The 14,427-nt window shown below is 41.3% G+C and overlaps 1 protein-coding gene across 4 annotated transcripts in view; it reads right to left on the reverse strand.

The window, feature by feature from the left end:
• ADGRV1 (adhesion G protein-coupled receptor V1) overlaps positions 1-14,427 on the reverse strand; it is a 242,414-nt gene that overhangs the window by 100,700 nt on the left and 127,287 nt on the right. For all 4 annotated transcript variants that reach the window (XM_081930116.1, XM_081930117.1, XM_081930118.1 and 1 more), the window contains one exon: positions 11,993-12,093. In XM_081930116.1, the coding sequence (XP_081786242.1) occupies positions 11,993-12,093 (101 nt within the window). The remainder of the gene's footprint in view (positions 1-11,992; positions 12,094-14,427) is intronic.

Below are 14,427 nucleotides of genomic sequence, written 5' to 3' on the forward strand. Positions count from 1 at the left end.
TGGCAGACTAAGTTCTACAAACATAAGTTCAAAGTAAGGTTACACTGTTGTAAAAGGTTTTAGTTCAAATACATAACGAAGCTAGAAAAAAAGGTGCCTTTTGTTTCATAACAACAGAGAGACTGAAGACAAATATTGACTTTGCCGTCAGTGGTGAAGCTGCATGCTCCGCTACCGGGGGTGGAGGGCAGACGGGGGTGTGGCTTGCGCCCCCAGGGGCGTGACACACATCCTGGGGGCGTGGCTGGCGCCACGGGGGCATTGTATGCCACCCGTGAGGGTGTGGCATGTAGCCCACAGGGCCATGGCATGTGTTCTGGGGTGTGACGCGCCGCCTGTGGGGGCATGGCACCCAGTGAGTGGGGGGGGCACCGCGATGGCACCCTATCGGAATAGTGGTGCCAGGGGTGGTCCGCTCCCTCTGCACTCCCATTCCTCCGCCAGTGTCTGCCATACATAGTTGCAAGCAAGTTCCACTAGCTTAAGGGAGAGGTGGGCAACCTCCAGTCCTTAGGGCAGCATCACTTACCGATCTCACCAAACCCACTTATTGCTCTGGTCACACCTGCCATTGCCTTTCTGCCTACCCAAACAGTCCCAAACAGATTGTGCCAAATAAATGTGACTCTTGATGGGGGGGTTTATTCACACCCAATTTAAATGGAATTTGCTGCCATGTAAGTGTGCTCACCCCCTTCATGGATCACTGCCTTGTTGGGGCAAAGGCCCTTGAATAACTCCAAGAAACTATGAGCCATGCCGTGCAGGGCCACCCAAGATGGACAGGTCATAGCCGAGAGTTTAGACTAAATGTGATCCACCTGGAGAAGGAACCACTCCAGTATTTTGCCAAGAAAACTCCATGGACATAAAAAAGGAGAAGCTTTGAGAAGAAAGTGAGAGTTTCCAAGGCATGCTCAGGTTCATGGGGTCACAGAGAGTCAAACACAACTAAGACGACCAAACAACAACAAAAATGTGCCCACATGCCCCCAACATCTTTTGCTAACTGTGTAAAGTGGACTACAGAAGACTGGAGAGCTTTCTTGTCATTCAAACCACAGTTCCTCAAGCATGCCACATGAGTTTTAAACAGGAATTGGCCAGTTTCAGAACCAAAAGAGAGAGCCAATGACATAGGATTCTAGGTCGATGAATTTTCCTGCACCTGAGATTGCGAGTGGAAGATTAACGAAAAGTAAACAAAACACTCCACACTCCTGTCTAAATAAAAAAATCTACGATAGAGAATTCAAGGAAATCGGTATCCTTTTCCTGACAAACAGCAGCACTGCGCAGAATGCTTTGGGCAATCACATTTACAAAGCTACGGTTGCCACCAGTGGCAAGAGCCTCAAGCCTAGGGGAAAATAGTACGGGACAACAAATCTCCACAAACTCCTCCACCAACCTAACTCCATATCAGAACTAGTAGTATTTATTACCCAGTAATACTATTGTTGATTTATTAACTGCATTAACAGACCGGCAGTCAGGTCATGCATCCATAACAGTGACCAGAGGAAGAATGAGCACTGGGAGGAGTGCAGAGAGAAGAAATGTTATGGTGCATCTGCAGCAGCACAACCAGCCATCTTCATCTGCTCCAGCTGCAACAAAACATGTCCCATATCAATCTCTACAGCCATAGCAGGTTTTGTAACTTTCCAGGAGTTAGATGTCCCTCAGGGTCCCATCCAATTCAACAACTCTATGATTCTATCATCAAACAGTCTTAAGAGTTTACATACTCTTACACCAACAAATAACACTTCAATAAAAACCACCACCTTATTTTAATTTCTTTATCTAACAAGGAAGCCAAGTTTGAGTGCAGGATTTAATTGTGTTATTCACTGCAATATAAAATAAAACCAAGGTTGTTAAAAATTAACAGAGAAGAAAATTCGCCTTGGATCTTGAACATGAATTCTTACAAACCTGATAAAAGATAACATAAATCACTCAAAGGTTACAGTGGAATCTGGCAACTTCTTAAATACGTACCAAAAGTGTCCTATGTGTTATTTTTAGATTCTATGTGTTAACAAGGTTCTAGTAAATACTTTCCTACTACACAACTGCAGATGATTAAATCTGCTAATTCTTGTAAATTCTTCAAACCAAACATCTGCTGCTGAAATGATTTACAAGCTTAACTACATTTATACATACAAAATAAAGAACATGTTAAGTTCAGTTAAGGACACTTGAACTAAAGACATACGCCCAAACACCTTTCAGATGGAGCCTTCAACATTTCAATTGCAATGAAGCTTCCCACTTGATCTAGCTAGTTACAGAAATCACAAGAAACTAAGTATATTCAATGGAATTCACCTTGTGAGCCTAGAGATGGCTCCAGATTAACATCACTATTTAAAATGAAAAATGAAACTAGAGAAGCAGGTGAATCTGCCACAGAATTATAAGCATTTAAGATTGCAAAAACTGCTGGGAGCCCAACATTGCAACATGCATAGCACCTGGTTCAGATGTTTCTAAATTCTTAGGATGACAGGGGCTATGACTTCAACTGAATGGAAAAATACAAGATTGCAAACCCTCCCATAGCAATCCTATAATGAAGGCTTTAAACTAACATGAACCCATTAAATAATGTCACATTTAATGAGTGCTTAAATAATATCATTAATAATGCAGTAATTGGGCCTATTTACAACAAGAAAATGTATCTAACACTGTCTTCATTTCCGGCAATAGAGGTTGCTCAATGCTGTTTGACTTGTACTTGTTATTATTTAAAAAAACAAAAAACTTAAATAAGCCAGATATAATGAGCAAATCGGACTCTTCCGGGAACTGCAGCCTGATCATTTAATTTATTCTCTCCTAAAATATTGGTGTCTACTTTTAATTACATCAGGTGGGGATGTACAATTATGGTTGTGCGTGCAGTATCTTAGAACCATCTGCAATTTCTTGGCCCAACTTCTTAGGCAGGAACCGTGCAATTTCACAGCAATTATCACCCCAAGAACACAAGCTACAACAGCCGTATGCCATGCATATATTCACTATCGTGCTTACCTGCTAAGGGTGGCGGGAGAGGGAAAGAGAGAAAAATAAAGTGGGCGGCAATGCCAGTCTATCTTGGCAAGTTAATGTCAATGAATCTGGTAAAAAGCTAAAATGGATTAATCCACTAAGCTGTTTTGAATTAGGTGATATGCTGTATGATATAAAGCATGAGTCTGCTGAGTATGCAATAATGTTTTGCACTTATTTCACACAATCAGGACATTAGAAAAGCATACAGAATCCATGGGCTATTTCTCTGACCTTTTGTGACTGCAGTTAAATAAGGACAAACTGGAAAGCTACCAAATGGTGGCAGGTTCTACAGTGAACTCTCCACATTACCTGTCATTTCTGCCTCTATTACTAACAAAAGTACCTTTGATTATCTTCAACTCTTTTGTGAAACAGGCCTGCATTTTGGAACGTAGAATATTCCATGCTTCTTGGAAAAAAATTCTTGAAAATGAGGTTAATATTACTACCAGGCAATAGTGTGTTTACTTTCTTCCCAAGCTCTGGTTGGGCCTAGGATTCAAGTGAAGCTGAAAACTGGAGCAGACAGTCATTTCTCTCTCAAAGACTGAACCAGATGACCACAGTTAATTTTAAGGAAATAAAAGTCAACAAGGGGCATTTTCCTGGACTCATAGTTGGTTTAGTGTAATATGTGGATCAGGCCCTATCTTCAGAGATATTAGCCCATTTGGTATCATCAGCAAATTTGATAAGCATCTCTTCTACTCCTTCATCTAAGTTATTTATAAAAGAAATTAAACACCACTGGAATTGAAATACAGCACCTCAATCTTTAAAATAAATGACCAAACATCACATTTAATACAGTCTACCAGCCATATATTGTAGTCTTCCGGGTGACCCCCACTCCTCCAAATAAGTTGTGTAGTCTCAGGTAGTGGGCTTCCTTACGTGGTTGACAGGTTGCAGTAATAGCCAAAGCATGGCTATTAACACTGCCTTCATCTGGGTCAGTGCATTTGTGATATTTTCTGAATCTGTTGCTTGGCTACATAACCCACATATGACCCAGTGGTAAAGTCACAGAATGTGTGAGAGAGACATGCATCCAGAACACAATAGTGGACACGTCAAGCTTGAAAATAATTACTATGCCCACAGAGTGAACAAGTAGCTTTGTTTATGAAATATTCCCAGCTTAGACAAAGCTAAGCAAAATTTCAATCCTGAAATAATACTGTATTACTGTTGTTAATTGCTTCTATTTTTCCATTAAGAAGTAGAAGCTACTCCAATGTAGAATGAAAATGGGTGGCAGCCTCTGCAGTGGATTGGCTGCAAGTTGGCAGTTATAAATACAGTATGAATTCACTGAAAACTTTACCACTTTGTTTTTCACAACAATAAAACAGGTGAAAGAGCTAAGAGAATTTTGGAGTATGAGAATTACCTTTACTATGGGACAAAGACAATGAAAGGGCAGCAGGCCACAAACAGGCATGTTGTTTAACTGATATTAAAACACAGACAATATTCTGTTGAACAAGAACAAAGCCGACAGCCTGAAATGAACAGTCCCAAGTTTCTAATTTTATCACCGGAATTTGATTTCTTGCACTACACTGTCTGCCAGAGACCAATCTTTACAACCTAAGCTTCACAAATCTCCTAGTCTGAAAGGATTAGTTGTATTAAAAACTGTATGCTCTACACTGCGACCTATCAAATTCATTTAACTGAACCAGGACACATATTGCTGCTAATCCATTGCTGCTTATCTGTTTGCCATGGCCTTTGTATGAAAGCAAATGACCTCTTATTACTTGGCCAGTGCTTTAAAAAGCCCAGCATGATGGCTGTAGCCATTAGTCGTCTCTAAATTCTGGTTAGATCAGTGGTCAGCATCTCCTTTGCATCCAGAAGAGCTAATGTATATTCTCCAAGTAGGCCTGGGAAATAATCCTGAGAGTTTATGTCAGTCAGTGTGGACAATGCTAAGCTAGATGGACCAATGTTCAGACTCTGTATAAGGCAGCTTCCTAGTTTATGTGAGGGGATGATTTTACTACACAACCGCAACCGCAGAGGAATAGGAACATAGGAAGCTTGCTTATTCAGAGTCACACCCTTGGTCCAGTATTATCTACATGGACTGGCAGCAGCTCTCCAGGGTTTCAGACACAGTAGGGGTATCTCAGTCCTACCTGCTGATGCCAGGGGTTGAACCTTGGACCTTCTGCATGAAAAGCAGATGCTTTGCAACTGAGCTACAGCTCTGTCCACAATGGTGTCATGGGAAGACTTGACTCATTGCATGGCTCGATTCTTCCTATGTCTGGCAGGCTGCATGCAGCCACAGCCAGTATACAGGTCATTTCTAGTCAGTAACTAATTGGTAAATAGTTTCCCCTTTATCTAAACCTTAAAGAGCAAATCAGGGGAGCAAGGAAATGCCATCTCACCATGTGCTAGAAACATAGTACCACATGTTGTAATCACCAAATGAAACAACATTTCCATTAATATTACAAACATTTTTTCTTTGCTCTGATGAAAGCTAACCTACATAATTGAATAGAGGTCTGTAACCCAGTGGAACCACGGGCTAGGTCACTCATTCTATAGTTTTATCCAGTTACTCTCAACAGAACCATATCCACAGCTATAGTTCTCTCAAGCTGTTATATGTACCTTTTGTCAGTCTTGCATCAAACAAACAGACTTTTGATGTGAATATTGGTGTCTGTTATAACCCCAGGTCTTTGGTACAAAGACAAAGTGGGAAGAATCAAGACACAGAAACAACAGCTGCTGATATAGGAAGAAACAGCCTACAGTTTTCTTTCAACCATTTCTGATTACCACATTGTAAAAAATCAGGGAAGTAAACTATGGGTAAGTACCTCTAAAGGGCAATGTATCTCTTTGTCCTGGCTCTATTTGTCCAGTGGGGAACTGGAACTCACAACTCTGGTTTTGCCAATGGCTTTCACTTTCAGATTAAGAGTGGGACATAAGGCAAGTCGTAGGTTGCAAGGATCAGAGGTCAAGGTCACTGCTAGGCAACAAGTGACACGTCCCCTGTCCCTTCCTTTTGAAGGAGAGGGTGAGCACAGCATTTTCCACAGCATGTGACTGGAGTCCCTACATTGGGCAGGCAAATGGGCACTCCTAGTGGGTTGGTTAGGGGAGGTTTGTATGCATCTCCATATCCTAGGCAATGGAGGCAGGGTGAGTGCTGGCTTGGCATCAAGGAGAGACTCCTGGGTAATAGAAGAAGACGCCAGGGGTGACTACTTGGCTGGAGAAGCTATGGGTGGGGCATGTCTGGAAGAGAGGTAATGGAAGGCACTTATGAGTTTGCCTGAGCCTCTTTTGGAGAGCAAATCTTTGCCCCCTTACCCATTCTGACCCTCCTCAGAATCAGACATCCCTTGGGCTTTGGAATCCACTATTCCCACACTGCTGGGACCCCCTCCAGAGTCCTCCAGATCTAGCTCCCCAACCACTTCCTACTCACAGCCTTTGACTGCCTCTCCATGACACCTCTAAGGGATTCGTGACACCCTTTTGAAACTGCTTGAAGTACAAAAGGCAGGAAATCTTCCTTCACAGAGACTGAATTCAGGATGTTTATTGTTGCATTTTCCTATCTACTTCATACCCTTGCTCAACTGGATAGTACAAGAAACTAGAAATGTTGTTTCCAAATGACTTTTGCTGTTATGAAAGAGGCCCATACCAACTCCTGTTGTAACAAAATATTCAGCTTTTGCCATATTAAACAGGTACTTTCCCTTTGGATTCTGTGTATACTTGCACAACAGTCTTATATTCTCAGTATTGTGTTGTATTACCTGGTTGTGTTACTTGCTTGAAAAGGAAATCTATTTTGAAAAGAAGGGAAATTATATAAAATGGCAGCTTTAATCAGTATCTCTTAGATGAAACAGTAGGCTAATTCAATGGAATTATACCTAGATACAGTCTTCTAGTAAAATGAAACAAAATTCATGGAACCTCAATCAGCATAGTTTTCAGTATAGTAATGAAAAGGAAAATATGAACAAGTCATTCCAGTATCTCAAACATGCTGGTTCATTTTACCCCATCAAAGGCATTCACATGGAGTTAATATGGACAGAATTTATATGTCTGAGGAAGACAGCAGAAGAAGAATATCCTAATTTCACCAGTAACTACTAGTGTTTAATGTAGTTTTGACAATTATATGAGGAAACGGTATGAAGCAGCCTTATGAGGAATGGTTGATGGAGCTGGGTATGTTTCACCTGAATAAATGGAGACTGAGAGGAGCTATAATAGCCATCTTCAAATATCTAAAGGGATGCCACATGGAAGATGGAGCAAGCTTGTTTTCTGCTGCTTCAGGTGGTAGGACCCAAACCAATAGATTCAAATGACAAGAAATTAGGTTTCGACTAAACATTAGGAAGAACTTTCTGATAGTAAGAGCTGTTCAACAGTGGAACATACTCTACTGGAAGGTGGTGGACTCTCCTTCATTGCAGGTTTTAAAGCAAAGGTTGGATGGCCATCTATTGGGGATGCTTTAGTTGAGATTCCTGCATTTCAGGCCGCTGGATTAGATGACCCTTGGGGTCCCTGCCAACTCTACAATTCTATGATTCTATCATATGCCTTAGTCCCATTGTTGTCATTACAGAATTGAGTAGGGAGGAGGATGGAGAGCATGACTACAATTAGTTGGCTCTGCCTGCCTGTCATTGGCTTTTGTACCATCTGCTCTTGGCCTTTCTGCCTTCCACCCTACCACTCCAATGCACATTAGCCACCATTGCATCTGGTGGTTTTAGCCAGCTCATGCAATGGTTTCCACTTGCCCAGTGGGTCTTCCCCTTCTTTTCCTCTCCTTTCCTCTTCTGCACCCCCAAATTTTGTGTGGGGGGGGGGAGAAGTCTTTTCACATTTGCTCATGTGCCAACTATTATTGCCTACTAATTATCATCTATAAAGGACCTGAGATATGCTGACTGATGTACAGAGATTTTTAAAAACACCCCTGCCTACAATCTTACCATTACAAGATTGCCAACCTAGCAGTTGGAAAGCACACCAGTGCAAGTAGATAAATAGGTACAGTGGTACCTCGGTTTATATACACTTCAGGTTACATACGCTTCAAGTTACAGACTCCACTAACCCAGAAATAGTACCTTGGGTTAAGAACTTTGCTTCAGGATGAGAACAGAAATTGTGCTCCGGCAGTGCAGCAGCAGCAGGAGGCCCCATTAGCTAAAGTGGTGCTTCAGGTTAAGAACAGTTTCAGGTTAAGAACGGACCTCCGGATCGAATTAAGTACTTAACCCGAGGTACCACTGTACTGCTGTGGCGGGAAGCTAAACTGTGTTTCCATGCGCTCTGTTTTCCATCATGGTGTTCTGTTGCGCCAGAAGAGGTTTAGTCATGATGGCCACATGACCCAGAAAGCAGTCTGTGGACATATGCCGGCTCCCTTGGCCGCAACCCCATAGTCGCCTTTGACTGCACTTAACTGTCTAGGGGTCCTTTATCTTACCTTTTAACTTACCATCTAACACAAGCAGACAAGACCACTTAATAATATAAATCTCAAGAATATTTTCCTCAAATGTTGATATCAGGTCAAGTACCCTTTTGAAAGGAATGGAGCATTAATGTTTATGAATAGTGCCCTAAAACCAACAGAGGTGCTTAGCTCAGAGTGCTGGTATGTCCATATTTGGTCCCTGAAGATCAGCAAGATGTGATAAGTTTTAGTGTATTGCTTTTTGGCCTCTGTGCTTTAAAGAATGCCTACTGAATAACAAGGTTGATCCTGTATTAGAGTTCACATTTCACAACAAGGGACATTTAGCAAGAGAAAAAGCAAAAAGCAGGCTTTGTTGTTGCACACGAGAATTCATTTTCATTAACAACTATCTTATCTCACATGGAAAAAGAACTTTGGGGGAGGAAAATAATGTGTGTCCCATATTATCGTGGAACGAAGCTCTTCTCCCCACCCCACAAACTAGCATTTTATTTGTCTTCCCAAATCACTGTATCACATATTCCACTCAGAATGCAAGTTTATTTAAGCACGAAGGAGAAAAAAGGTTTTACTGCCACCTGCAGGTTTTGGTAGTCAATATCCATCTATAATTTAAAACATGCCACAATAACCGCGTATTTCATTCCACACCTGTAAATTCAAGTATTCTCATAGAAACATAGAGCCATGGAATCTGTAATAGTTAAAAACCTGATGAAGACTGTACAACTTTCCACACTCACTAGTATGCCTCTTACAATTCAAAACAAAGCCATGCTTCATACTGTAGTACAATTCACATAATCCACATTTGTCATCCAAATTAAAATCCTCAATATTTGCAGGTGATTATGTACTTTTAAATTATATTCCTGTAACACTAGGATTAACAGAAGGACAGCAAACACAGACTCTACAAGCTCTTGTGGTTGCTAAGAGATGTATTATTTAAAGCTTGAAAGGATAAATATGCACCCTCTACTGTGCTATAGTTTGAAGACCTTAATGTCCTTGCTGCATTTGAATGTACTTTCTATACACACCAGCTTCATTCTGATATCTATTTGGATATTTGGAGGGCATATAATGATCTGCTTGCATTTGTATTTGTTGTAGTGCGAATGCAAGCTGATATTTTTGTTTTTTGTTTTCCCCTTTTTTCTTTTTTTTCTTCCTTTAATACATTTGCAAAAGGAAAACAATGGCACAATCCAGATAACATTCCTTGTTCTGACTTAATTAAAAAGAACAGGAGTTGCACATAAACAGATGCAAATGTGTCCGGATTAATCAAAGCAGCTGACCACAAGAAAAGCTTCTGAGAGTTGAGACTCTCTAGACTATGATCATTTTAGTTATACCAGCTCAACTGCTTCTGAACCCATTAAAACTAATGTAACTGAAATCTTGGTTAAAGAACACCAGTTGAACACCAGTTTATGTTCAGTCCCCTTAACAAACAAGGCATTTCACTATATTTATTTATTACTTAATTTTTTTTTTCATTTTTTAAAATGGTTTTGGTACTATGCTAACCAGCTACTATCCAATTTGGAAAGCATAAACAGCGTTCACTTTGCAGTTATGCTGAGATGTATACATTTGAGAAAGCTATTGCACATGCTCAGATGACAGTTTCATGAACAGGAGTTTGGATGAGGGAAAACCCAACAGGCAACGAACATTACATCTCTCTGATAATACTAAATAATAATAATAATTTATTATTTATAACCAGCCCATCTGGCTGGGTTTCCCCAGCCACTCTGGGTGGTTCCCAACCGAATATTAAGAACACAATACAGCATTCAACATTAAAAACTTCCCTAAACAGGGCTGCCTTCAGATGTCTTTTAAAAGTAGGATGGTTGCTTATTTGCTTGACATCTGATGTGAGGCTGTTCCACAGGGCTGACGCCACTACCGAGAAGGCCCTCTGCCTGGTTCCCTGTAACTTCGCTTTTCGCAGTGAGGGAACCGCCAGAAGGAGCTGGACCTCAGTGTTTGGGCTGAATGGTGGGGGTGGAGACACTCCTTCAGGTATACAGGACTGAGGCCATTTAGGGCTTTAGAGTCACATGCAAAGTGACTTGAAATGCAGCAGTGGAAAACAAACTTGCTGCATTTTGAGCTGCTAATGTGTGCACAGCCTCCTTGTTAACTCTTACCTACATATTTGCTGACATTCTTTTTTAAAAAAAAAGCCTGGAAGGTTTAAAGAGACAATATTCTCCTTTGCAGAAGCCATGCTAAATTTTCCTCAGTAGGCTTGATCTTCTATGCAATAATTCTAGATTAAATGATCCTTGTCACCCACTTTGTCACCCCCACCCCAAATCCTTTTCTCTTTTTTTGCTTTTTTGGGTGGGGGAGCAGAAGTGTTATGTTAACTACCTCATAATACTATGTTACAGAGGCAAATTTTAGGAGTAAGTTGTATATTTTTGCTGAAAGATCAGCAATATGTATGTGTGTGTGTGTGTGTGTGTGTATAAAACTTTTATTTTGCTTTACATTGTATTAGCATTAGAAGGGATTCTACGTATGTTCTTGTACTTAATTTCACTTTTCAAATTCAATAGCATAGCTGCTCAAACATAAGCTACAGTTTTCTTTACCAATAGCTGCTGTCAGTTAATTGGGGCTTCATATCTCTAGTGAAGTAGCCGTGGTGTGCATACATATTTTATACCATTCATCCAGAGCTAAGGATACAGACCACTTTACTTATCTGAGTTGTACATACTTAGCTTCTATGTCCATTCCAATAAGCCAACTCTCATATGCCTGCCTACAGGAATACAACTAAGGGGGTGGGCATGAGTTTTCCAGCTGCTCAAATAACTGAGAAGCTCAGCTGGCTTCAATCCTTCATCCCTTCTGCTGTGTCCTCAGATCATTTTTCGTGATGCTCTTTGTTCTTTGCCCATATCAAAATCCCTGTGCTCAGAATGGAGTGTCATATTTAAGGCACCAGATAACCCCTTTTAGAAAGATATCCCCCTTGTTTTTAGGTGTTGTAAGCTGTTCTGGGGATTGAAGAAAAGAATATAAAGCAAAAATAGCCACAACACTGTTGTGAGGGAGAATGTCCCCCCCCCCTTAAAAAAAATCCCTTCAAAAGGAATCTGAATCTTAGCTATTCCCATGAATCTCACATTTTTATAGCATTCTAAAAATCAAAATAACTGTTGTGTGCAATCAAGAGATTCAAGATTCTACACAGTTGCAACAAATAAACGGTACTCTAGAATCTGCTTGCACCCTGGCAAAACCACCTAGTAGGGAATGCCTTTGACCATACATAGGGTGCTTTTCCATCACACAAGAAACAATCAGATTCAACATATGTGGGAACAGGAAGCAGGGACTCAGGATAAATGTGAGCTTTTGATAGTCTTATATTCAGCATGTTCCTACCTGAGTACCCAGGCAGGCAACCATCATATGAGTAAGGAGTTTAGCTGCAAACATTGAAGACCTGGTACAAAACAGGTGTGAACAAATAGCCAAGATCAAACCTGTTTGAACAAAACAAAAACATGGGTTATACTAAGATTGTTATTTGGCAATAGGCCAGATTATAAAGTAGCCACAGAACTATGAAATATGCAAGAACCTCAGTGTACCATATATTTAATTTAGACCATTTCATAAGACCCATTTCAAAGTTATTGCACCACTGCTTACAACTCCAGGCCAGCCTTTCATCTCTCCTGCTTCTGAGATATTTTCACAGTGTTTACCTTTTCCTGGAGAGTCACAGATACCTTATGGGAATTCTCAGTGCTAGAATGTATTCATGCACAAACAATGATTGTTTCAATAAAGAACCTTTATGCAGCACACAAATGTAATAGGATAGGGTTGTCATACATCCTCTTTCCCCCCGGACACATCCTCTTTTTCAGGGATACATTTTCAGTCTGGGTGGATTTTTTGAATTTTGCAAACAGAGCCAAGAAGTATGCATATGAGTATCACTCTTTACTTTTTCCTATCTCTATGGATGCACCTGCTGCTCTCTGTACAAAGACTTGCTTTGCAAGCAGAGCCAGGAAGCGTGCATGCAAGGATCACTCTTAACCTTTTCCTATCCCTAGGGTGCACCCGCATGGTGGATGTTGGGATTGGGCTCATCATGTAAGGGCAGATTGAACAGCTGCAGCCTAGACCTCTCAGAGCTATTTGCCATGCTGATGCCCAGTAAGCGGCCCATGAGCAGGCAGGAAAGACTCCCTGAGGGGGTCTCTGCTGGCATCTCCCTTAGCAGGTCTCTCTTTCTCTCTGTCTCCCCTTCCATCCTTCCTTGCTTTAGGGTCTCCCATATACTCCTCTGCGTGCCTCAATGCCAGGAAACCCACCCCAAACCAGTGCATTATCCATTGATCGGTTGACTCTATTCTGCAATATTAGAAAGACCTAAGAAAAGAAAGACAGCTTGCTGGTAAAGAGTGTTCAGTGGTCTGTGTTTGCCTGAGCCTGAGTCTGGACTAAGGATTCTGAGCTCCTGTGTTCTGATTCGATACATGATGTACAATCACAGAACATTTCAGGATTTGGGCCTCTGCCATTGGCCCTTGAACTCTGAGTCATGATTTGCAGCTTAGAAGAGTAGACAGCCAATCACGTGGGGAGTGGGAGTGGCCCAGGCTTCCAGGAATGTATATAAGCAGTTGCTTTGCTCCTGTTTCCTAGTTACCGTATGTAGTTCAATAAAGGTTCTTGCTGTTATCGCTGTGTCTTGCCTCATGGGAACCTACCTACACTTCAAAGAGGATCCCCCCCCCCCCGAGCTCTCGCAGTTCTAATTAAAAGTTATTTGTCTAAGACCAATAAGCTATTGGATAGCTAGTGCGGAGATTAACCAAATAACATTGGGTACCTCTAAACACAATTCTTGAATGTAAGTTAAAATACACAGCTCTCATGTAAGGTCAGGGAAAGGCCCCCTTCCCCTTGTGTGTGTGTTCTGATTTATATATCTAGAAATCTTAGAAGTCTGAAGAACCTAGCAAAGGAAGTTCTGGGGGTTGGGGGGGGGGAAATGGCTGGAGCACTTGGCACCCCATTTCTCCCCTAAAAGCTTTGCTCCTTTCCTTTGATCACCATACTGCTTAGATCTTCATATTGTATTTTGTTTTTGTAACTATACAATGTTTAATGTTTTATTATGTTTTTATATATGTTGGAAGCCGCCCAGAGTGGCTAGGGCAACCGATTCAGATGGGTGGGGTACAAATAATTAAATTATTGCTGCTGCTGCTGCTGTTGTTATGGAATAGGATGTCCCTATTTTCATCCGAGAAATGTTGAAGGGTATATGGTGTGTGAGTCCACGGTGATGGAAGGCGATGGGTCTCCATGTCCTCTTTTTCGCTCTTCACAACATGGCAACCCTATTTAAACAGGACAAACTGCTGGGCTGGATAAGATTTGGTGTCTAGAAGTGTTTGAATTTCAGCCAATGGATTTTACTCTGCATATTCATTTTGGGCCTGCTACATTTGTAGGGTTACACTTATAAATATTAGGCTGGTAACTAAAATATAAGGTCTTGGATCCAGAGTTGTGAATTGGATGCTCCCGCAGGCAGGAGGGGGAGGGAAAAGCCATTTCTGCCCATTCCTCTTCCACCCTGCAGCCTCCTATGCTCCCAAAATCTGCTCTGGGTAATCAGAACTGGAGAGGAGAGCTGCAGGGGGAGGGGGAATAAATGAAAATTGCAAGCATCTCTGCTGGACCTGGCTCTTTTCTGCAAAGAAAAGCATCACTACTGCCCACTGAACAGCAGGACAGAATACAACCTATTGAGTGAAGAAGTCTAGAAGTCAAAAGATAAAGCTTTGGCCTAC

This window comes from Podarcis melisellensis (assembly GCF_964234715.1).
Source record: "Podarcis melisellensis genome assembly, chromosome: 11".
NCBI lineage: Eukaryota > Metazoa > Chordata > Lepidosauria > Squamata > Lacertidae > Podarcis > Podarcis melisellensis.